Source organism: Lonchura striata, chromosome 3 (assembly GCF_050655825.1).
Source record: "Lonchura striata isolate lonStrDom1 chromosome 3, ASM5065582v1, whole genome shotgun sequence".
Taxonomy (NCBI): domain Eukaryota; kingdom Metazoa; phylum Chordata; class Aves; order Passeriformes; family Estrildidae; genus Lonchura; species Lonchura striata.
This window is the reverse complement of record NC_140705.1, coordinates 110,574,038-110,600,056: the sequence shown is the minus strand read 5'-3', so window position 1 is coordinate 110,600,056 and position 26,019 is coordinate 110,574,038. Positions and strand designations below refer to the sequence as shown.

General features: G+C 41.0%; 1 protein-coding gene across 6 annotated transcripts in view; it reads right to left on the bottom strand.

The window, feature by feature from the left end:
• Positions 1–26,019, bottom strand: part of MACROD2 (mono-ADP ribosylhydrolase 2) — an 845,784-nt gene that overhangs the window by 811,793 nt on the left and 7,972 nt on the right. For all 6 annotated transcript variants that reach the window (XM_085577219.1, XM_077781852.2, XM_021527839.4 and 3 more), the window contains exon 3: positions 10,483–10,590. In XM_085577219.1, the coding sequence (XP_085433345.1) occupies positions 10,483–10,590 (108 nt within the window). The remainder of the gene's footprint in view (positions 1–10,482; positions 10,591–26,019) is intronic.

The window sequence follows — 26,019 nt, the reverse complement described above, 5'->3', positions numbered from 1 at the left end:
AAAAGTTATTTCACATGACACAAGAGTACAGTTCCCTTGAAAAAGCAATACGGTTCACACTTTAAATTTAAAAAGCATTTATAACATGGATTTGCAATGCAAAACATTCTAAATACAAATCAAATATAGCTGACAGAACCATCTTTTTGAGGCAGCCCACAACTAGGCATGCCAGATATTAACTATTTCTATTCATTTATATTTATTACTCGGCAGAAACCAGCTTTCAAGCATAAAATGAAGGTGCTACAGAGACATATTGAAGTGATTCAAGTTGCACACCAGATTAAAGTTACTTCGGCGCAAACATGCAAGTGATAAAAGAGAGAAGGAACAATCTGAAAATCTTCTCCAAATCAGTGTTTTTTCCCACAGGTTTCAACTACTCAGACACAATAGACAATGAAAGCCTCAGGCTCCAAGGCTTCACTGGTGAAACCATCTGAGAACAAGGGCCATTACAACATCGCTCCACAAGGAGCCAAGTCATCTTTTCTTTATGGCACTGCCAGCCCTCGGGCACAGCTCAGGCAGAGCTGCAGAGCTCCAAAAGCTCCTCTGCAGCCAGGAGGACAGGATACCCGAGGGAGGAGGGAACAGGATCACCCACGTCCCCTCTTGGCCATTCAAGCACACTGTGCAAGTGATAATCCAGGCAAGAGATACTAAGACAAACCCTGAATGTTCCTTTCACCTCAGAGTGAAGAGAATAAGTCTTGAGAGCAGCAGCAGCTCATCACCCCACTGCTGTGAGGAAAGCACAGGGCCTTGCAGCATCTTCAATACTGTAATTAAAACAATTCCCAAACACATCCAAACGACTCTGAACAATGGTATATTACCATGCGAGTGACTCCTTATTGCACACGATGCAAACACACTTGCCATTGTGCTTAGGTTAACAAGCAAATACCCCTTTCACAAGCTTCCACTGACCTTTGATGTATATTTAGCTGCCGTTACTAATTTTTATTACTGGAACACCAGGTCACACAAAGGAATTTGGAGCCCAGATTTTTAAAGCCAAGCTGTACCCTTAATACTAATTTCTAAGCAAGAGGCATTCTGAATTCCTAAAGAAAGAAACTTGTGTTTTTGCAAACAGAAATGTTTTTCTTTTCTCAGAAAATCAGTTGCTAACAGCCATAGGTCAAAACCAAACCTAAACTGCATTTCACAGTCCATAACTATTTATTTAACAAGTAATGGAAGCTGTATTTCAAGGGAGTAACATTTCCAAGACCTGCAGCAAATGGCAAAGCACTAGGCAAACCCAAAACCCTAGCAAAGGGTGGAAGACTCAGCACTAAGAGAATTAAGCAAAAGCAACTCTTCCTGCTGGAGAAGGCAGGGGAGATAGGGTCAGCCAGCTGCACAATAGCAGTTTTGAACATCAACTCTGATACTGCTTTTTTATCCCATTTTCTGCATCTAGAAAATTAGATAAGATAAACCTAAAGCTTACTTGCTCCTATTCAATACTTAACTGCATATGTTTAACAAGATTACATTACACATAGAAATCCTAATTCCAATGCTGACCTTACTGTACTACTTACAGTGACTGAGACAGTGTTGAGACAATATGTGTGCAAATCCAGAAAAATCCAAAGTGTTCATGGTTAGAAACAGAAAGGGAGGAAAAAACAAATATACATCTGGACAGAGGAGTGGGGTGGTGGGGAGAGGTAATATTAACACTACAGAGATAATGTCAGCCTTCCAGCTGCCAGTATTTTGTAAGTAGAGAGAGGAGGCCTCTCTTCTTCTTTTGTGTTCCGACATTTGGAAATTACTTGACTGGTCTGGGTTTTTTAAAATGCAAAATCTTGAAAAAACCCACAATGTTGCATGCCTATCTTGACTGAGAACACACTGTTGCAACTATCAGCTTAGAAAAAAACACAATCCTTTAGATAATCCGCCACAAGTCCTGATTAAAAGTGGATTTAATATTATGAAACGAAGCATAATTGTTCAAGACGACCTTGAGTAGTTTCTTATACCACTCTGTTCCATCAGTGCAGTCAAGATGACAGCTGCACTGTCAAATGTATGATATGACAGGCTGATAGCAAGGTCTCTCCAAAATATTTTCCTCTATGAAGTAAAACAGATGCTTACAGTTCTTCCAAACCACGCCTGTCTCCTGTTCTATTTCAAACACACGCTGAACACACATAATGAAATGGAGTCGGCATTTAATAAGCATGAGCTCTATCGATGGCCTATCCAACAAGCACGCCTCGAATACATGCATTTTGTTTCCTCTGCTTAAGTCATCACCGATTTTATGTCCAGGAAAATTAAGGTACACAAGCCTAAAAGTGGTTTTACGAAAACAGGGGCACTATTGCCACCTGCTGTCAGAAAGGATTCACAGCATCCCATGCCACCTCACGCTTCCCAACTGAGGGAAGTCACAGACTTTTGAAAAAATCCAACTTTGCAGGTGTTTGGCTTGTACACCGCTAGTTTTCAGTAGAAAGAGTACATGCAGAAAATGTCCAGGGTGACCATGGCATGAAGGGTCAGAAATCACACTGGGATCAGAGATAATAAATGGATTCAAACAACTGATGCACAAAGAAACAAGGAGAACACACTGGTCTAGGTAAAACAGATACTGTCCTGAAAGCATCAACACTGAAAACAGACAGCAAATAAATCCAGCTACCATAGACCATCAGGTTAGAAAAGGCTAAAACATCTACCTTGCCCATTTATTATTAGATTTTCAGAAGACAGACTATGCTGAATCCTGTCAGAGGAGAGAGCTGGCCATTAATTTTGTGTCAGGGTATTTCCTAGAATCACAAAATGGCCTGTTTTGGAAGGAACCATCAAAGATCATCTAGTTCAACCCCTCCTCGCCATGAGCCATTTCACCAATCCAGGTTGCTCAACTTTCCCGTCAATCTGACCTTAAACTTTCCATGGATGGGGCATCCACAACTTGTCTGGCAAAACTGTTTTAGATAGTTAGGTAGCAGATACTTAACAACCATGCACGCTCATCTCATTGCACTCAGACTTCTATGGGAGCAGAAAATAACATTAAAAGTCAAAAAACATAGCTCTGAACCTCAACACATGTGTCTGGTGCTTCTGCCCACAACCCGTTAGTTTAAGGAGCTTTTTGAGTGTGTTGTTCCAGTGGAAAGTACATTTCCTTCTCCACTGTTTTTTTTCATGTCTTCTCAGTAAGTCACTGAACACTCACATCCCACTGCCTGAAATCATCACTTGATTACCACTACCATTCAGTGCCTCTCTGTTTGCAGTGCCTGCCCATATGGCAGGTGGAGTGGCAAAGCTCTCCTTGAGGCACGCGAGGTTGAGGCTTCCATTCCACCACCTGAGACTCGGCTCGTTGGCACCACACACAATGTGGCAGGATAACATCCAGGGGTCTGAGGCACATTTCCACCCAGAAACCAATCTCCATGAGCTACATGAGATGGCTGTAAGCACACTGGTGGAATATTGGAATCAAAATATTTCACCACAATTCACTTCCCTTTCCCAAAGCACCCTAGAACAAGGAACAAAGTTCTTCCATGGTATGTGTCTGCAGCACTGCCAAACCTTTTTTTTTTAATGCTAAATTTTTGAGCTATACTAATTACACCTGAAATATTTTCAAAGTGCATTCCAACCACCCCTTCTGCAGTGCAATTCTGAGTGAGCCTCCTCAGTCATAAACCTTGGCCACAAATGGTGTTTGAGGCAGCAGCTACAGCTCCCCACCTAAATTAAACCACACCTACAGCAGTACTTGCCTTCCATTTCATTCTCTTGAACACTAACACTATACACAGCCTTTTCATCCAAATGAATATTGCACTACAGGGAAGAACAGAATTGAAATGAAATTAGACCAGAAGCAGAGGGCAAGTTTAACCACATCTACTGCTCACCAGCCAGGCTTACAGCATTTTCCACAGAAAGCAGTAATAAACTCACTCACAGATGTCACAACTGAGCATGACCGATTCCCTCAACTATTAACACTGACATTCCTGATGAGTAAGTGAGGACTACATATAAATTAGTCTGGGGTTTTACACACAAGTGTAATTGTAGCAACTGTAAAATAACTTGAGAAACCTTTGATTAACACCACAGTCTGCTCATAGTAAAGATGAAAACCAAATTAACAGCAATTTGTTAGCAATATTGGTTCTATTCCTAGAGGAAATTACAATAGTGTAAGTTACATAGGCAGATGCCAGATGCACTCCATGCAAGAGATCTCAATACAAGTTTTCCATTTTCTATCTGTACACTGGAGATAAAACATGTAAAGTATATTTACAAAACATTTGAATGGACAGCAAACTCGCTAAGAAGCTGTGAGTATAATCAACCATTTATGTTTAGTTCAACTGAAAAAAAAAGTAAAAACCCCACAAAAATCAATACTATAAAATGTAACAATCCAATGTCAAAATGCCATAAGCATCTTAAGGGCAGATTTTACATTTTGTTTCTTCCATATTCAATAGCAGGAACATTTGAGTTAAGGGACTTATTTTCATAGAAAATTATTGAAGAATAATTTCAAATAAACTCCAGAGTAAGAATTACTGGTCACTGTAAAATAAAAAGGGGGAGAATAAGTATACACACCAGATCATGCTCAGCAACTGACTCAAATACCTTCATAATATTCAGACAGGCCACTTCTGAAATAATTTCTACTTCAGAAGTTACAAGATGAAACTTCTGTGTGATAAATTAAGTTGCCAAATGAAAGGGATTAGCAATCAGTGAAATTGCCTGATGTCAGATCTGTTCCAGATTAGAATCCATCCTTTTCCCCCACCTGTTCATTAAGCACCAAGTTCAAGGCAACTACAGTGACTGATTGCACATTAACGAGCTGTTTGTGTGGAAAGGCAGAGTTCAGTCCCTATCTATACTTACACACTTGTATAAGCATAATTCACTGATATTATATTCAGTTCCCAGTATCAATACATAGCTCTTATACCTTGATGTGTAATTTTGAGCTTGAGAAAAAAAGGGCCATCTCATTAAGTTAAACAGTCATATTCAAGGTCAAGGCCAGAAAATTATTAATCTGGAAGAAAATAATGTGCTATCTCCAGATAAAAAAACTGGATAAAGATATTGCTGTGACACAAAAATGCTGAAACATGGTTGTGAAGTCAGAAGCTTGAGGGAAGAAAGGCATATTTCACTAGGAAATGTGAGATTCAGTATGAAATATCTATTTCATCCTATAAATCAAGTCATGTAGAGGCTCCAGTGAAAAACAGTCCTGCAACAAGCAAATCAAGCATAGGGTATTTAAAACTGAATATTTTTCAGTTCCACATATGTTCAGTACTGGGACCGAGAAGCAGGACAAGCATTCCAAACTCTTGCAAATTTGTTTAAAAACTCAGTTGTAATTCTCTCCCTGGAAACATCTCTGCTTCTTAAAGCAAGCAGGAGACCATCACCTCTGTGCACCTTCCCTCAGCTGGCCCTGCACGCTGCACCAAGGAAGCTGAGGAGCCTGAGCCTGCCAAACCAGCATTCCCACCTGAGGCCACTCACTGCACACAGGTAGAGGTTTGATGCTCTTCTTGAGCAATGTGAGGCTCAGAAACTAAATTCCAGCATCAGGGTTAGTAGAAAAGGGACATAAAGAGCTATTTACTTATGTTAGTCACCAAGTCTTTTCTCTCTTTATCAGAGGAAGATTTTAAATCACGTTTGTTTTCTCACATGGAGAAGATATTAATTTTAAAAATTGAGAGTTTCTTTTCCAAATTTGTGAGTATTAGAAAGTATTCCAGCACTCAAATACAGTTTAAAGGGAGACACCTAGTTTCTATAATTCTAGCAACTCTCTAACTGCAAACTTAGATGCAATACTACAGACTTATTAACAGTAATACCTAATTGAATAGACATGAACATCTTCCTTTTTCCTGAAGAGTAAAGGTTTCTGTTCTCAGTACCATACTTTTGTACTGATACAAAGAATATTTTTCAAATATAAGAAGAAATATTATCTCTTCTAGTTCTGCAAGTCATCATCCTCCTCCCTATCAGATAAAAATCAGGAGAATCCTATTTTCCCTTAACATAATGGTTTCCCCTTGTTCTTCCTCCTAGTAAAAACTCCCACACAAGCATATTAGTATATGCCTCCTTATCTTATAACTGGGCAGCAAGATTTATGAACAGGTAGGAAATGAATACATGAGGTCAGTAGTGATGAACTGCTGCTTAAGGTATATGAGGTACACAGACATCCCTGTCACACCCACTCCCAAAATACCACTCCTGCACCCATTTCAGATAGTTACTGTATACTACATAAATAGTGACACCGTTTTCCATATTAAAAATGCAGAGGAAATGTAGTCCTTTACTGCTCAGTTGATACAATAAATATTAAAGAAATTGTTTTTCAAACCTTACTCAGGCTTTTACTGCTCATTTCTGTATTTGGGATTGCCAGAGGAACTAATGGCCCATCTCTCCCCTCCCTAGACACCACAGACACACCACACCCCCTCCAAGCTCTGTTCTGATGATTTATTCAGATGTTGGCTAATTGTGGTTATCTGGCTTCCAAGTGCTTGAAGCACTTTTGGCATCAGGATGAAGTGACATCCGGGAACATTTAATATGTTAAAAAGGCCAATCAGCACAGATTAATACAGTAAGCACATGCCTCAAGGAGAGCCTGTTTACATTCTTATAGTGTAATAAAAAAGTGCAGAGGAGGACATAGGAGTAAAAGTAAGATTTTCATACAAGTCTTACCTGAATCCTTAAAAAAAATGTGTGAAGGAAATGGCATAACATGACACCTTAAGCAAAATATCAAGTTAAACTAATACTTGTCTGCAATGAAATTGGTAGTAAGGAAGTTTTAAGAAACCATTGTGTAAGGAAAAGACATTTACAGGGGTAGATAATTGACATCAATTTTAGCAAAATCACACATCAGCTCCTTTTTTCAGCTCCTTTCTCTCTCACAATGCATCTCAGCTCTTCACTCTAGTCTTGAATGATTTCAAAGAGACTGTTTTGATGTGGTTCTTTTGAGAACGAGCAAACTATACATAAGATATTTTTAGAAGGTAAGCAACATTCAGTTTGTCTGCTAGAAGTCTAGGACAAAAAAGGATTCTTTTGCAGTAGTGTTCATCAATTATATCCTGATATTTACCTACAGAAGATCACCATTTATTTTAATTTATGTCTCATTTCCTTCTTACATATTTGAGAATACACTTCTTTTGTCAATAGGTTTGGATGCAAATCTGGAGACAATCTGAACCACCTGGAACCCTTCCACAGCCCCAGAATTTGTCAGACCATTCCCTTACTTCAAGCATGTTTAGATCAATTTCAACATTCAACCTGTATCTTTCTGTGGCTTTAATTTAGATATGACTTGCTGTATTTTAACTATGTATTACTGGAGACAGTTACTGGAATTTCTAAATTCAGAAAGTCTCCAGAGGGTCCCTTCCTCCCTTCCTAACCCAGGGCTTGCAACAGGTAGGAGGGAGTCAATCATTAACATTTGGGGTAGTCAAAAGGCATTAAGTATAAAAAGAACTTGCATATATTTACCTCCAGAAAACCTGTCTCCTATTCCATATTCAACAGGCTGCATTTTATTCAACTTACATACATAAACTGGTACTGTGTGTACTTACTGCTTTATGTCTTTGAGGCTTGGATAAGTTCCATTGCAGAAGAAAAAACAATGGAATTCTTTGCAAAAGCATCATATGTTGCAGAAACATGGGTTTAGATACCATCTAAGAGACACTACAATTTCACTGAAATGGTTTGATTTAAAAAGAATCCCAGCACAGAAGATGTTTTGCATAAATAATATGGATCTTGAACCAAAACACCTCCCTCATGTAGCTTTCCAGCTATCCTCAGCAAACCAAAGGCTTAGACTTCATTACTGCACTGACACACAGCATATGTTTTTTTCCAAAGTAACTGAAGATTAATATTTTAACCTAAAATTACTAATATCTCATAATAGTTAACACATTATGCCCTTTAGGAACTATAGAAGGTTAATGAGTTAGAAGAATCTTAAAAATCCACCTGTACCAATGCCCTGGCCCTAGGATTGCTGTTTTGTGTCCATCTGATACACCAAAGTATTACTGTATAAACATGTTCCAATCATTAAGTAGCTTTGCCAACATCTAATCTGAATCTCCCTTTAAGCCCAAATTCAATTTACAGAGGACAACAGTAGAAACAACTAAGCTTTCTAGATACTTTTAGAGTGTTTTGTCCCTCTTTAGGTCTTTAAGCCTCAGTCTGTTTTGAGTGGTCTTTAAACCTTTTCTCAGAATTGCATATCAATACATGTTGATTTGATTCTTTTTTTTTTCTTCTCAGAAAGAGGCATTTATCACCAGGATGGCAGGCTAATAGGTTTATAGGCAGATAATATCATTTGCAGTCTGGGATTATAGGCATTTGGACCTTTCAGGATAATTAAAGGGGGATTTAAATCAAGAAAAGTGAAGTATTCCTATTCTAAAGCTAATCTGTAACTAGTTCCAGCCTGTAATTCAAGTGAGGCCTATGAACAAAGAGAAGCTAAACATAAAAGGAGGAAAGTATGCTAATATTGACTTACTGTAAAGCAATAAAGTAAAGAATTCAGCAAAGGCACTATTGGAAAAATCATTTTAAAAATAGAATGAGGAAAAAATATTGAAATAGGAACATTTCAGAGGCCTTGTCAACACAGTGAGGAGATGGTCATGTTACATAGATGCTACTGTATGTTTGTTATTTAGGAAGGCTTTTCTGCATCAGTGAACTAGAAGATGAATTAATTTTTTTTTTGCATGGGAATACCAGCCTCAGTCCTTGGAATGCAAACTTTATTTGGAAATGGCTAAGGATTCCACCTGTATTTCACAAAACACATTAGCAGATGCCCACTGGTAAAGCAGGATGCCATACAATCAAATAGTTGAGGAGAGTCTGTTCACTACCCTATACTCTGCGTGAGCAAACATTCCTGTGCTCTTTACAGACATGAACCAGTAATTCCACACGGCATTTTCCTCTGATAAGCAAACACATCAATTTTAGCTATTACATCCCTGGGAATCTCTGAACTTAATTCCATCACACAGAAGATACTGCAGCACATTTCCTTCCAAAAAATTAATACCACCAAAATTAGTTCTTGAAAATTAATCCGTGCCACTCAAGTACTACGGAAAAAAAAAATTTCAGCCTCAGGACACACAAACCACACATTCTTTTTGGAGTGGAGAGTGCAGACAAGATATGGCTATGAGCATGTGTATAGGGGTAAACCTTCCCATCATTTTTTTGCCAAAAAACTGAACTAGTTTTCTATAATCTAATACACTAATTAATTAGTGTTGCGGTGTTTTCTCTTATTTTTTTGTTTTCAATAGTTGGTTTTGTACCCCCCCCTCCCCTGAGGCATTAGTTTAGTCCTTTTTGTCAGTCCTACCTCATACTTAGCCCTTGTTCCAGAGAGTTCCCTGTCATTTATGTACCCCCCACTGCCCCATTGACTGTTCCCCTCCCCTGGAACTTCCTATTGGTTTAAACATGGTAATCCCTGCCTTATGTTCGTCCCCTGCTACTGTGTTATTGGTTCCTAGTCCCAAACTCCACCCTGGTCCTGTCCCTTAAAACTCACTGCCCTGCCTGTGTCGTGGTCCTTGCCTCTGCTGTATACTTGACTTACAGACGGTTTTAGTTTCACCCTTTTGGCCTAATAAATAATCCTGGGATAAGCAAGCAAGGCCCATATCATTCCGCGGGAGTTGTGAACCCTTCTGTCACTAACACCAAATGTGCTGCTGAGTGCTGTGTAAATTAGTTACACAGGCATTTCCCTCTTTTTGTCACAAGATGCTACATACACTTCTTCACCTTGACTTCACACATGGAGACACAGTCACTGAGCAAGAAGAGGTACTAAAATACTTAAAACTTTGTAGCTCATGGCCAAAATCTTGAAAAATACCATCTACCAACAAGAAAACAAATATGAAAACCACATAAACAAAATTCTGTTTTCCTATCACCCTATCATTAAAGTTCTCACATTACCTAGCCCACAAGTGGATCGATTTATAAAAGCAGACTGGAATGTACTGTATTAGCTTAGTAATAAAAATGAGCCTTCTACAAGGCAAAGTATGAAGTCTCAACTAACCAAATCAGGTCAAAAGATGGACACAAGACCATTAATTTTTTCATGGCGACCGTACTATAAAAGTTTCACAATAATCCCTGCCACAGTAAATGCACACAGGATGAACAGCTACAATATGAACAAATTGGGGAAAATGCCGTATTTGCAACAGGCTTCCACAGGATGCACCAGTTTTAGGCAACTTTTCTGAGTTCACACTTGTACCATAGAGCTATAAAGGATTTTCAAGACATAGCTACATAAAATATTTAACCACCTACCAGCATTAACGATGGCATCAACCTCAAGCAGCGTAATGTCACCTCTATAGAGAGAAACTTTCTCACTCAGACTTTTCTTCCCTTGCAGATCTTCTTTAGCATTTTCACCTACAAACCAAGAAAGCAGAAAAATCAGGTTATAAGTGTGGGTCCGAGGTCATTATTTACAAGCCCTAAACAGGCAGCAGTACAGTGACACTACCGCTGTCAGACTGCAGCATCTTTTGGTTTCACCTCGAGAGGGCACCAGTAATCCACAGGACACCAGCACTGCCCTAACAGCAGGCTGCTTGCTTTTTACTTGTTTCTAAATAGAAGCTAGCAGGAAGCACTGAATCCGTATCCACATACCGTTTGTTACAAAACTGTAGAAACATACATATTTTTTGAGTGAGATCCATCAAGTAATTTTATTTGGTAATCACAAGGGTGTAAATTGCAAAAACAAATTGAGGCATTAAGATTGTTCTCCTAGCCAGAGTAATAATTTCTCCAATCCAGAATTATACCAAAGGAGTACAAAAATACAGAAGCACACCATCTGCCAACAGCTCCAAAATTCAGAATGACTTCTAAAGACATGTAGCCAGACAACAAGCCTGGAAAAAAAATCCATGCAAATTTTAAACTTGGAGCTTTGTCACCTTAAACTGCTCAACTAGGATGAGGCAGGTGGTGAAGACAACATAACAGATTTGTTACTAAATAATGTTACCATAGGCCCCTTACTCCTTTAAACTCTTTGAGATTTTGCATCACCAAATTGCTTCATTTATATTCAATTCACTCTATAGAACAGCTCAGTTACCTCAAACCCTTGCACAAACATACTGCCCAAAGCTTCAAGTTAGACATGCACATCACCAGAAATGAACTGAGGAGGGAAGATTATGAAATTCACTTTTACTACTACTTTTTTTAAATTCGTTCTAACACAAGTCTCAAGAAGCCTGACTTCATCTATTTGTCTCAAATCTTCAAAATATGTAAAGCTTGTTGATAAGCAGAAAATCTTCAATATTTAGTGAGACAGTAGAAGCCGTCCAAACAAATTTGTCCCTCTAGTCTTACCCTCCATTTCCATCAACTCAAGAATACCAACTTGGACATATCAACATTTCATTCCTGAGCACCAGAGAGCACATCCCCAAGCTCCCAAGTCCTGTCCCACAGTGACAAGACAGAGGAGCAGGCTGAGACAGCCACATGCTCAGACCCTCTGGCCTGGCCTTGCTTTGACATTGCCAGCCTCTGGCTGCCAGGCAACAGCCCTGGGACATGGCAGCTGATGCCCGGAGCCCGTGGGCACTGCTCAGCTCAGGGCCAGAGATCGCAGCTGCTCGGGCAGCTTTGCCATGCCCCACCCGGGGCTCTCGCTGCTCCTGGGGCTCTGCGTGGCCTCGCTGCTGGCCAGCACGCCCAGAGCTCACGGCCGGCCCGGCAGGAGCTCAGCCCGGCTGCCTGTGCCAGCCCAGGACGTGCGGCAGCCGGACACCGGCACGGGCAGCGCCAGCCTGCGCCCCGTGCAGCCGCGCTGCTGCGCCTTCTTAGCCTGTCCCTGCTGCTCGCCGCGCCTTGCCTCGGCTGCAGCCTCCGGAGAAAAGCCGAGGGGCGGCAGAGAGAGGCGAGGGATGGGGACCAGGCAGGTGGGACGGTGCCAGGGGACGGCAGCTACGAGGTGTAGGGTGAGGAGCGCCGGCCCCTGCGGAGAGGAAAGCTGGGCAGGCACCAAGGCTCCTCTGCTGACGCGCCTATCCCTCGCAGCCCCCAAATCACCAGGCTAGCCCAGATATACAGCGGCCGTGAGGGAAGGCGGGTCAGGAGTTGGGCAAAGATTCCCCAAAGAGGCTCAGATTGCCCAATGTGGTTGTCCGAGCTGTTTTATTCCATGGGATGAAGGGGAAAAGAGAGAGAACCAGGAAAGGACAGGGCTTTACCTAGGATCAGGACAGGGAGGGCTCTTTGGCTCTCCGCCAGCCCCGTTGGAGCAGGAAGGAGGGGACCATGCTGTCACATCCCGGTCACAGGTGTCCCTGGCAAGGGAAAAGCATAGCCCGAGAGCAACGCGACACTCTGCCGCTTCCCCAGCCCCGTGCCCGAGCCCAGAAGCAGAGGTGGGGCTCAGCCCCCTTCCTCCCAGGAGGAAACAAGTGCTCCCTGCCCTGTGTCTCCCAGGAGAAGGCCTGGACACACTCAGCCTGGACAAGGAGCTGCTGCCTGGCTGCCTGCTCCCCCCTCCATGACGAGGTGATCGGCCGCCAGAAGGAAAACTCTGCCTCCATCAAGAGCTTCCTGAGGCACCTGCGCCAACGCTGCCTGCGGGGGGACGGGCTCCAGAGAGGAAGGAGCGAGAAAGTGTGGAAGACGCAACTCCTGCTACGCAAATGGAGCAATATACTGCAAGATTACTCATACAGCTTTGTATTATTATTAAAATGACTTATTAAATAAGATAGCTTTTATTTCTGTTTTAACTTTAGTCTTGCAAACGAGTTGATTGTTACTCTTAGGAGAAAGCGAAGTCAATGGCCACTAAATCATCTCTGCACACATACTCACAAAAGATGGAGATTATCCTGGTACATCCCTTCCAAAATGTGGGGGTTTAGGCTATTACTGACAATACACAAAAATGGCAACACTGCTGTTGGTCCTCCTCTTGTCTCCTCTGCCCCAGCAATACATTACAGCTGAAAATCTTCACCAGAAACAGTTGAACAATCACGTCCAATCCAAACTTTTTTCCCTCTAGATCCAGCCATCATTTTCTACCCCTCTGCTTATACAATCCAATTTCATTTAGCTCTTCCTCCTACATGATCCTTTGGTCCTTCAATCATGTTCAAAACATCTGAGAGTCCACAGAGCCACAGCTTGAAGTAGGATGAGGTGGATTACCTGAGCTCTTCACACCAAATAGAGAAAATAGGCAGTCCTAGCCCTCAGTTTTGTTTACAACTCCTTCCAGATCAGTTGTAAGGAAAAAGGCCTTTACAGCTTACACAAGGGTAGAAAAATGCATTAGATTGAGTCTGCAAAAACCGCACTTAAAAACAAAACGGGTAAAGTTCACCTGAACCAAGTGATTAAGGGACTGTCAGAACATCTCACTAGAGGGAGCCCCCACCCAGGACATAAATGTACTCAGCTGGTGCAATGAACAAGTATGACACAAACCTACAGTATTGGAAAATCAGCCCTGAAACTCAATCACTGCTCAAATAGCTGGAGTTTTAAAGTCTAATATACTTTAAAGTATATTAATTTTTTACACAGGTCTCAAGCATCCAATTACAAAATCCCTAAAGCAATACCAAAGAGCTTACCACTAGAGGGAAGAGAAAAACCTACCACTTGAAAAGTTTATTACAAAAAAACACTACATTTGCACTTTAATGTTAAAGAAAGATTAGAGCACACACAAAGTAGTAAAAATAGGTACCAAAGCCCCCTAGTATAAAGCAATACTTATGGCAAAGCAAAAATCTCTTGGCAGTCTATGAGCAAAGGCCGATAAGAGAAGAAATCAAAGAGAGAACAAGTGAGGATTGATGGCAGCGAGGTTCTCAGACACACACTCTTATAAGGGAAGTTTGTTAAACAAGTAACATGACACATTTCTCTTCAAGTTCATAAAAACAAGTAGCAGACTGGATTGCAAGTAAAAAAAAAGCTGAAAATAGCAGAGTTCCATCATTTCTAGTCAGCTTTAGAATCCACAGCTTAAAGAAGTAAATTCCAAATTCAACAGAAATAAGTCTGCCCACTACCTCATCCCTGCTACAATAGCTACTAGTAGAGATGTATCCCCACAAGGAAGGCTTCTCTAAGAGAATCTGGAGAAAGAATCTGAGCAAGGGACAAGAATGACATTATCCCCAGACAAGAGGCAGCCCTTCCACTCCTGGAAGAATCCTCAGCAAATACTTGACTGGGACAGTAAGCCACTTTTTTTGGGTTGCTGAAAACACAAAGGAGATAAGCGAGCTTTAGAGGAGGGCATCTGACCCTGGCAGAATGTACAGCAGCAATTCTGCTACATATTGTGCTTTTTCCCTTCAGTGCCTATTTTTTTTTTTTTTACTTCAGCCTTTGTTTCCACAAGTTTCCTGTACAAACTACAAATGATGAACTATTAGCAATTACTAATATCACATCTAACACAATTTCCATTCCATTTGTTTCTGCATAGGCTTATGGATCATTAAAAAAGACAGATTGTAAGACCAGTAATATTATGTGTCTTCTACTAAGTGTGGATGACTGTATAGGAAAGGCAATTGCTTATCTAAATCAAGATAAGCATTATTTCCATATGTTCCATCACCAGGGGAAAAGCATTCACAGATGCACTGCACTACTTCAAATTTGTAGTACAGATTTGCTCTATCACTTCTTGGACTTAAACAAGATCAGAACCTGAGCACAAGGAAGAAACATCTGTTGCAAACAAATCACTTTCTACCCAGACAAAAATGCACACAACATGCAAGTCAAAAGCACTTGATGATGAACACCAACACCTTCTCCCCGGCTGCACACTCTGCCAATATGGTCTGTTTCAGCTAATTTCCAAGTGGCATAATTGGATTAGCTGAGGACGACAGCCAAGCAGCAAACTCCGGAGGCAAGCAGACACCATGAATCACAGAATGGATGTGGTTGGGTGGCACCTCTGGTGATCAAGTCACCCACAGCAAGTTATCCAGGACCCTGTCCCAGTTGAATTTAAAGTATCTCCAAAGACAGAGATTCCACAACCTCTCCAAGTAACCAGTTCCAGTGTTCAGCCACCCTAACAGTATGTGTGTAGCTTTGTTTTTTAATGCTCAGAAAGAATTTCCTCTTTCAGCTTGTGCCTACTACCTCTTGTCCTGTCACTGTGTACCACAGAGATGAGTCTGGAGAGATCTCTTTTACACCCTCCACTTTATGTTTATAAACACTGATCAGATCCCATCTGGGGTATCTCTTCTTCAGTTTAAACTTCAGCTCTCTCACTCTTTCCAGGCACAGGGGATGCTCCAGCCCCATTATAATGTTTTAATCATCTCTGTGACTCATCTGGTGCATGAACTACACTTTGCAGTTCTGCACCACCGACAAACTGCCAGAGGTCACACTTTGCCCCATCTTCCAGGTCAGGAAGTCACGGTATCTCCCATCCAAGGTTCCACAGGAGGCATGAAATATCCCCCATCTGCAGGGCTATAACTCACCCCTGGCACAAGTATCACAAAAAGCCCCAAGCTCGTTCGTCAGACCAAGTTTAATACAGTGATAGGACCACCAGCAGCCCTCAAAAAAGGTTGTAAGTGGGAGCCTTGACTTTTCAGCCACATTTAAATGGGAGCCATTGAAGACATTTACACATTACAGACAAAAAGAGCGGCGCACCGTGAGAATTGATCAAAACAGACAGTCCCTCTGAACAACCCACACAACACTCATGCAAAATGCAGTTTTCCTGTGTTACAAGGTCTTGCATAGTCCTTAAACAACCTTTTTCTCAGTCTATCCCACACAGCTCTCTATGTCCCCAAAATAACAAAGCTGAGAGGCAAAAGAACCCTTGAAGTCTGGGAGAGAAAGAAGTGGAAGGAAAGGAGGAGCCTGTCTTTTTTATGAAGTTTTTGTAAACCAAGAGAAGACTTGGTATGGAAAGCTAAAGTACCAAATAACAAAGTTTGAGAAAGGAGTAACAACAAAGAAGGAGAACAAGAATAGGAATACATTCCCAATTCTACTTTGTGATGCACCCTTAGCTGCAGGGACATGCAATTGTCAATTCATAAATCAGAGTCTTCTCACTTCAGCAGCAAGCACATTGACAGCAAAGACATAAGTAGGCTGAGACCCTTGGGTATTTGTGTGTTTACTTGAAGAGTCAGCATCCAGCTGTTCTGGTTGCTATGCTTGCTGGAGATTTCATGATTTAAGGTCCACAGAAAAGGCTACTGGTTCAGCTGTGACTGAGAAGGAGATGTGCTTTGTGTGAAGAAACCCACATCAGAGGTATCCCAGACTTTGTAATGATATAGTTGAATAAAAATGCTGTTGGATATGGTATTTTGCTAAATCCTCGCCCAAGCCTGATTATCAGTACCTCACTCCAAGTGATACCAAGAATTTCAATACAGATTCTTCTCAATGAACAGCAGCCTGAGTTGTACTGAAGTACATCAAATGGTCAGCCAAGGTCACATGGAGGCAAGAACTACCCTGCATTGCCTCAAACTCAATTCCTACTTTATAACCTCCCTCTACTACAAAGAGTTTATAATTAACAATGGAAGTTCAAAATTGGAGACTCAAACATATGACACTGCTATAGACCACTGTTCATTGCTCCATGAGTATGTTGATACTTGTCTATAAAACTAGAGGCCTACAGGTGATTCCACATCACTAGATTCCTTCCAAGACAAAGCAGATCCCTTCACTGCAAGAGATGCATTCATACAGCTATTCCTGATGTGTTCAAATTGATCCAGTACCACCTGGGGTAACTATGAGCCTTCATCCAAAACATACCACCAGCAGTGCAGCATTCCCCCACTGACCATTATAAACTGTCTGGAAAAAAATTACTTTTCATGACCAGTCAGGTACTTAGTCCTTGGCAGCACCTGTTTTACTTACCAAAATCTGAGAACCCATTTAAATGGGTAAGCACATACAACATCAAGGAGGATTTAAATAAGTTTATAGTGGGGAACCACAAATTCATTACTTTCATTAACTTATTAAGCTGTCAGACAATTTATTCTACATGTTCTGCTTTTTTAATTCTCTACACCACTGCTGAGCAACGACTTCTCTAGTTGAGTATTACAGGCTTTTGTAGTACTTGAAGTAAAGCTTGGAAATAAAATGTTACTACCAGAAAACTACAAAACTTGTGCAAATCCATCAGCATTTCATGGTATTGTCATTCAAAAATCTTTCTCCCTGACATAGAGTGACAGCTTACCAGGTGGGAGTACAAACTTTAGTTTTCTAGTATTGCAAGATGGTAGGTAAGGCCGGTAGGTAAGGCATAGGGTTTAGGATTTTTTCCTTTTCTTCTTTCTCTCAGGGAATTTTTGCCCATATGTTGCTAGGAGACAAAAATGACCGGGTACTTGAGAGAGACAAAATAATTTGCCAAGCTCAGGGGAGGGGTGCAGCTGGCTGCTCTCTCTCTTGACTTGGGAGCTCCTGTGGGAAAGGCAGAGGTATCACAAGATTTGGGCTGGGGGGCAGCTCCTGGCTTTCTCCTGTGCTCTTGGCATTTGGAAGTGGAACAGGCTGCAGTCACTGTGGGAAAAATTTGCTACCAGTGCAGGGTTCTGTTTTCTGCCTTCTCCTACCGTGAGGGGAGTTCTGCTCTGCAAGAGTGGCCATTACACAGCTGACCTCACTGAACCAAGGACCCTTCACCACCTCCCTGGGTGCCTCAGGGGAAATCCTGGGATCTCTGAGCCCCTGCAGCCTCCAAGGGAGCCTCTGCTGGCCGTGTTCGGAGCCAGGCAGCCACGGCCCAGCCCCGCTCTGGGGTTTTTGCCGCTGGAGCCACACAGCCCCTGCCCGCTGGGACACCCCGGCTGCGGAGTTCCTGACACATCTCCTTTCCCGTTCCATGATTTCGTTCATCCCTACTGTTCCAGCTTGCACGGGGAATCAGCACCCCCGGCCTGCCCAGCCAGGAGCCAGCAGCGCCCCTGCTGGCCGTGCCCGGAACTGCGCCCAAGGGGAAAGCGCCGGCAGTGCTGGCCTTGCCTCGTGATCCCTCTGCATACTGCTAAAGATCTGTCCTTCCCACTTCTTTCCCTGAAAGCTCCTTACTTTCAAATTTATAATAATTCAGAGGGAAGGTGTGGGATTCCTTAAAATCAGAGGGTTTTGGGCACGTTGCAAAAGGCAGGCCTCAGGGACAGCAGGATGGTGATTAGAGCTAAGCAGTAGCTATAAGATTTGTCAGCAGAAAAATTATACAAGTAGAAAGAAAGGACAAATAGAACAATAGTCTGTATATTAACACTTGGGTAGAATAACTCCCTAAGTTGCAGAAAAGTATATCTGGTGAGATATTAGGAAGGTCTAAGCTTAATAATGGAGCTCTGTGCATTGTATCTTGAGGCTTACAAGCAAGTATTGTATTCTAAATAAGCAAGCATTGTTTTAACTAAGGGTACGTGTGCTTATAATGATTGGATAGAACTACAGTCAATATGCTTTTGCTTCGTGTGATTGGTCAAAAAGCTTTTAAAGTAAGTTGTAACATTAAGTTCTTGATCTGTTGCCTCAATGTGAGCTGTTGGCCTCTTCCCATTGTCATAACCATGTAATAAGACTGATGCTAAAAAATAAACAGCTTGAGACGCATACCACAACAGTCCCATCCTCCTTCGTGACTTGTATATAGCCCCCAGCTGGCGACAGGAAGGGTGTCAGAATCTGAGGCATTGATGATTCTGAGATTGCAGAAAGTCTGTCTGTCAGCCCCGCTGCCAAAGCAGAAGCCATAATTGGTCTGTGCTGGTTTCCAGGTTGTTTATTCTTGCTTATCTCTAACATGTTCTGCTGCCCTGCCCAGCTCTGTCCTGCAGGGCAGCGTGTGGGGCTCTGCCCTCAGTGGGATGTTACAAACATTAAATACCAGAAACTCCCTGGACTGGATTTACAATAATGTGCCAATATCTGTCACCTACGTTGGACAGTGTGTCCTCAGCCTGAACCAACAGAAAAATGCCAACACCACAGTGAAACATGGAGGGCATGAAGAGGGAGAAAAAGGACAAGGCACACCCAATTTCCTCCATCTTGTCCCCTTTGGACCCCTAATCTAGAATCCTAAAATTTTACTTTTGCACCCATGCCACACTTAATTATTACTTATATCAAACACTCAGAGCTTGTAATTCATCCTGTAAGATTGAAAACTCTTTTCCATGGACAGAGATCACAGATAGTGTCTCTCGGGGCTCTGTACAGGGGGTTCCTGACCCCTGCCAGGGTCCCAGACCTTCCACTAGCAGTTAGCAGAAAAATCTAGCTCTATCTTCTTTTACATACCTACCTAGAAATGAAAGACACACCAGATCTCAGAGCCTTTAAGTCAATATAAGAATGTCTGTGTACATCACCTATTCTCCTGGATTTAGTTATTTGCAGTACATTTACAATCCTTCCCCTCTAAGAACACTGGTGAGAATGCAGAAATATGGGAAAAAACAGAAAGGAACTCTATTTTTTCTTTAAATATGACTGACCCATACTCTCAGTGACAGCTACATGAAGTCTGGGGTTTGCTTTCAGTGGATGTCGATTCATTAGGAAATCCCACCAAAGAACAACACTACAACACATAATACACTGGTAGGTGTGCAGTAGAGTACCTTACACAGAAAAGGTTGCATTGAGCACATGGGAATAAATCCAGCACAGGCTGAACTTCATCTACAAGTCATACCTGTGCAGCAAATAGAAAACACAGAACTTGGAGCACCTTTACAGTCTAATCAGCCGTATCAAGAAGACCATCATAAAAGCCCATAATTGCATGAACAAGCCTTTGTGAAAGAGCAAAGGGCAAGATAACACAGGGAAATTATTTAAAGAAAGACAGAGGTGCAACCAGTTTCTTCATATCTTACACTTTCTTCATACCTACTCTGTCTTAGAGTGCAAAAGACTGTATCTTTTGGACAGGAGCCTTTGGGTAAACCCTAGAGAAGTCTTCCAGCACAACATTTGATTACCAGCTCCTAGGGATACTATTAGTGCAAAGGTGCTTGCAGAGAACTACTTCCACTCTCAGAAATAAATGCATTGGCTACATCAGCACACGGCTGAGAAGCTTCATTTTCCAACATGTGCATTCTATAACACCCCATCCTGAAAAAAAACAACTGACAATGTTGGTGAAGGCCCTTGTGACACATTTCTGCAAACATGCCAAGTCAACATGCCTACAAGTCTCAGGACAATCTCTGTGCACAAACATTATGCTTCTCCCTCACACTGTACATTGGAATAGAAAATACTTTTCAATATCATTTCAATGGTTTTTAAAGGTGTGCAAAATCCAAATTTAACATCTTTCTATTGTATTGTTAAGCCTTCTCTCCAGCAGAGAAGAGCATTTTCTGGGCATTAAAAAAATAAGCAGCACTTCCTACAGGGCTGAGAAATTTTCTCTCAACTTGTTTTACAAATATACATCGGCTAGATGTCCTCACATGGAGAAAACCACTTATCACTTCACAGAGAACTACTATCATTTAATGGCAGGACTAAATCAACATAGAGGTCTTCTGCAACCTTAACAATCCTATGATTCTACACTACAATTATTCAGACCCTTGCTGACTTAAGAGACATTTTTTCATGTTGAGCACATAGAAATGAATCAAAAAAGGGAATCTGAATAAAAAAGGGAATACTGAATCAAAAAAGGGAAACCAGGCTTATGTTATTTCCAGTGACTGGGTTTTTAACACCTGTGTGATCAAGTGTTCAACTGTGCATGAAGCAAATATAGCTACACATGAAAGTTAGTTAACATTATACAAACAGAGAGCTTGGTGAGCCCAAACTGCACGAGTGATTCCCCAACACCATCAAGGGAGTTAAAGCAGTTATCATTACTTCCTTTGAGTGCGAGGTTAATTTTCAAACTTGTTGCAAGCCTCTCACACACAGAGTTGGGTGGCCTACCCTGTGTCATATAGATTAATTTGGGGGTTTGATTCTGAAATCCCCCACACTCAAAAGAAGCTCACCTTTTATATATAAAAAAGAAGAATGGAAAAAAATAATAATCGAAGAAAAGACAGAAGCCAAAATATATAACCTGTGACTTTTACCCTGCATATGTTAAATTATCTTACTCAAGTCAGCCACCAAAATATTCCAAGCTGGAACCTGCAATTTTTCTCAGCAGTGTCTGAGGAACAGCACATCCCAACTTAAAGCATCACTGCTGCTAAAGTCATCCTCCCTCACACCCTGAACGAGCCTGCCAGCTGACAGCACACTGCATCATCTTGACTTCCCAACTTTACTAAGTACTTCCTTAGGGACCTCTCTACAAAACTTCAGTGCAGTGACATTCAGTAGCTACAAAAAAAAAAAAAGAAAAAGGATTGTTTCTCATATTACACAGGACGGAAGTTTGAAACTTATGAATGTGCTCAAGATTCATGTTACCAGTAATCAAACATTACAACTATTCTTTATGGCAAAGATGTACCTAACTTCCCTTTGCATCTCCACCTGCTATCCCTCTCTAAAACCCATCAAGAGCTTGCTGAGCCTCAATAAGGACACCAATTTATCAATTTATTGTTGAGGGCAGCATGCTTTCCTATGGTTAACTTTTGCCCCTGAAGGAGCTGTCTGACACTGCAGATAAGAGAGCTTTCTCAGCTGCATGCAGAAGAGCCACAACATAATAACTCTATCCAGGACTTGTATAAGCTTAATGCTGTATGGAAGCTACCTTATTAAAAAGGCACAGAGCAGCAGCTTAAAGAGAAGTCATCATGTTAATTACATCAAAGACAAGTGACTTACTTTCTTAGAGAGAGGATTAGCTACACTGGATTTTGTGTTCTTAATCTATGTAAACAGACCTGAACTTTTTAATAATCATCATCTCATACTTGCTGAAAGCAAGAAACTTTTTTGTTTTTCCCAAAGACACTTTAATGCAAACTGTAAAACAAGCATCATCTCGCTGGCAGCTAACCCATTCAATAAAGGTTATTCACATGAAACTCACCAGAGAATTACAAGGTCAGCTGAATACATCTTCATGCTTTTTGTTTACTGTCGTTTCCCTCTACCCCTTACACTAAACACACTGATTTATCTACTTACATCAGGGTTATCACTAACTAGAGATGATTCACCTCCAGGAACCAATGAACACACACACACACAGATTATTGCTTAGTTTATGCTCAAGTAAACGTGCACCTCAAGAGTGTAGTGGTTTAGGTTTGCCAATCTGAGTTTCCCAGCCAATGCACCAATTCATGTAGTAACTCTAGCACTAGCCAAACACCAGTGCATCCACTGGAATTATTTACTCATTTTCCGCTGCAAGGTAAGGATTAGGAAGAGAGCAAAGAAGGCTCAAAACTTTAAAGGGAATAAAGAAAATTTCATTAACAGAACCAAAAGAAAAGAAATAGTAAGAAATCAGAATAAACATTCAGACCACTTCTCCTCCCTTTAACTTTTTTTTTCATACTGACAACATAGACAAATTTGTTATTTTCAGTCAGTTTACCACTTAAAAAATAATCTTACTTAAGTTCACTTAGAGGAACTTAAGAGTCTCTCCTGCCATGCCATGGAGACTTTCCCACAAGAAACAGCTTTCTCGTGGTTTCAATTTTCACAAATAGCAGCTTCCCAGAAATCTGCAATTGTGAAGACCCTCCCATGGTCTGGTAGTCTTCCCATAACTACCACCATGGGTCATCTCAGCTTATTGGGGTGCAATTTAAAGATAAGCTGTTCTAGTATAGAAATAGAAGTTCTCTTCTTTTATCTCCAGGAACTGAGGTTTTCTTATTCTATCCCTGGGGCAAGGTTTCTCATCTCTCTCTCTCTCTTCAAGCTCCTCATTAGATCACAGCTACTTCAATATCTGCTTGCTTCAACACTGGTGCTTCTGCTCACGGTGATGGCTAGAATGCTACATCCCCCCAAAGCATTCAATGAAAAAAACTCTGGTGTATCAATTTTATCTTTACCATAACCTTACAGGAGAATCCCAGTCCAAGACTAAGGCACCTCCTCATTCTCCACCCATTGAGGATTTGACTTTCTTAAGTGATTTAACAGGGCGTCAATATTTAAAATTAGCCAGTTAATTGGTTCTGTCATGTCTGAAGGAACCTGCCAAGGTCCTTACAGGGAATCACTTCCATAGCTCATGGATCATTTTTTTTTTCCTTAACTAAAAACCAAACTACGTTAAACCACGACAAAGGGTTATTCTCACCTCTGTACTGTGCAAGTCTATCTTTGGAAATCAATAGGCAAAGTAGGTATTGGGAGAGCCAGAAGGGTGTGTGGGGTCACCAGATCATATGGTCAGATCTGTACCACTCTGCAGCTTTGTGTCTGTTCAGGACACATCCTGAAAGGGCAGCCAAGAGCTCGAGGAAAGCAGAGCACACGGGACTCAGGTTACACCCTCCTGCCCTGGCAGCCTTGGATATCTGCCACTGCCAAATACCAACTCAGCCTTAAAGTTACTCCACATTGTGCCATGGGCACACAGACTCCTGGACACCTTCAGCACAGACTAAGAAGCTGCAAACATGGCTTGCCCTTCTTACACCTCTAATTCCTTTGCTGCTTCCTTAATATGCATATAACATGGACAGAGTAGAAATGAGCAAACACGTTTTCAGCCCTGTCCACAAAAAGCATGTTAATTACACAAGTATTCAAAACACTTAATTACCACTATCCTCACACAATTCACAGAAACCACAATTGTTAATATTTTCATGGTGCTTCCCCAGCTATTATACATAGCAATTAACAAGCAGTGCTCTCCATGTGCATCTAGGAGACATGGCTTTCTAACCTTAAACACACCAGTCTTGAAGAGACCTTGTGATAAGATGTTTAGCATGAGTAACAGTGATATGCCAATACATGAAAAGTAAGGACAAAACCAAATACAGCATGAGTTTAGGTGAAGCTGGAATTCACATTCAGGGCCACAGGTAATAGAGGAGACCCTGAACAGTGGCACACAAGTTATTGCTGTTTTCTGTGTGTACTCAGCAGAAAAACTGCTGCACTCTGAACTTCCCCAAAGCAAGAGTTTCAGTAGCAAAAGCTTTTTTTTTTTTTTTTTTTTTGCAAGATAGCAAAAATTACACTAAGCTGTCTCAATTTATTTTCATCCTTTCCACTCAGCTAAGAATCTGTTATAAAGACAGTTGCTACAGTCATTGTAAGAAAAAAAAAATCACAATGAAAGCTGATGGACTTGGATCTTTGGTGGGGGAATGATCTTGAAACACACAGGTTTCACACAGCTCTTACCGACAGATCTTGTGATTGTCAAACTGTTCTAACAATCTCAATGTTGTAGTTGAACATAATTTCCTTTTCTGTATAAATCACTGATAATATTGAATGGTTTAGAGAGATGCCATTTCTTAATTGTAGCTATCTGGCTGAATTTCACTGCAGCTTAGTAGTGGTGTCACTTTCCAAAGTCTAATAATAATCACTTTGGCTCCTGGTTCCTGCAGGACAGATATTCATATCAAGCAAGGTTGCATGGAGATACTGGAGAGTTACTTGTGCTAGTTACCCATCTCAAGAAATGCTAGTCAGAGCTCAGTCTTACTGCACATTTTCTTTTCACCATGCAGCATTTGGACTGGCTCATCTACATGCTTTGTCTCTGTAATCTTGTGTCAACCCACTGTGAATATTTAGAAAGCTACACATTGATAGTACAACAATGGTTTTATTAAATCCAAACCTTATGATTATATGTAAAACCCTCAGATCAATTTGAATAGTTTAAGCCATATAATTTTCTTTAAAAATAGCAGATTAAAAAGATTCAGAGACTGCCAAAACATCTAAACATATTTCAAGACTTGTTTAAAAGGACTGCAGACCTTTTGTGTCGTTTAACCTTAAATAAAAATAAACTTAGTTATCACGTCCTTCCATTTTAACTTCATCCTATGAAAAGCAGTTCTTACCACTAGTAAAGATCTTTAAACCACCACCTAAATTTGCTGTTTTCTTGGCATCACTGTCACACCACTGAATTCCAGGAGCTGTGAGAGTCAGCAGGACTATCAGCTGCCTGTAGTTAAACAATATCAATTATTCCATTTTCTGAATTATCCAGTTAATACAACAAAATGTTTTTTTACCAGTTTACAACACAAAACTCAATGACAACAAAATTACCAAGACCCTAATTTTTAAAAAAACTTTCCAGAAAAGTTTTCAGAAGTCATCTCTCAAATTCACCACTGCAGAATAAAGATATCTTTGGGAATTAGTGTGTACCCAACAAAAAGCTAATATATGTATTTAACTTCAAAATACACTCTAGTTGTCTACATGGTGGCATTTAATTCACAGAGCAACATTTGCGCCTGTTGCTGTACAAGATGAGTGTCTAAGAAAGTGGCATGTAATAAATAGCATTGAAACAAAGGGATATAAATTCCAGAACTTCATAAAACAAGTTCATTATTCACATGTTGTCAGGAGGACACTCTGTTTCAAAGTACATGAGGAAACAGATGAGATGTATGTACTTTTGGTCTATCTGAAGGATAAAAAGTGGAGAGAATGATACATTACAGGATATTCACACTATCCAGCCCTCTACAGCAAGCTCATTCTTTGTTTCCAAAGTGGACAACTCCTCATTTCCTTAATAAATACTTAAAGCAGAAAAAGTTTATATTTACTGGACTACTTCAAGAAAAAAGTTTTGCCTTCCTACCATCCCCTCTTGACATTAAGGAGAGCCATTTGTCACTA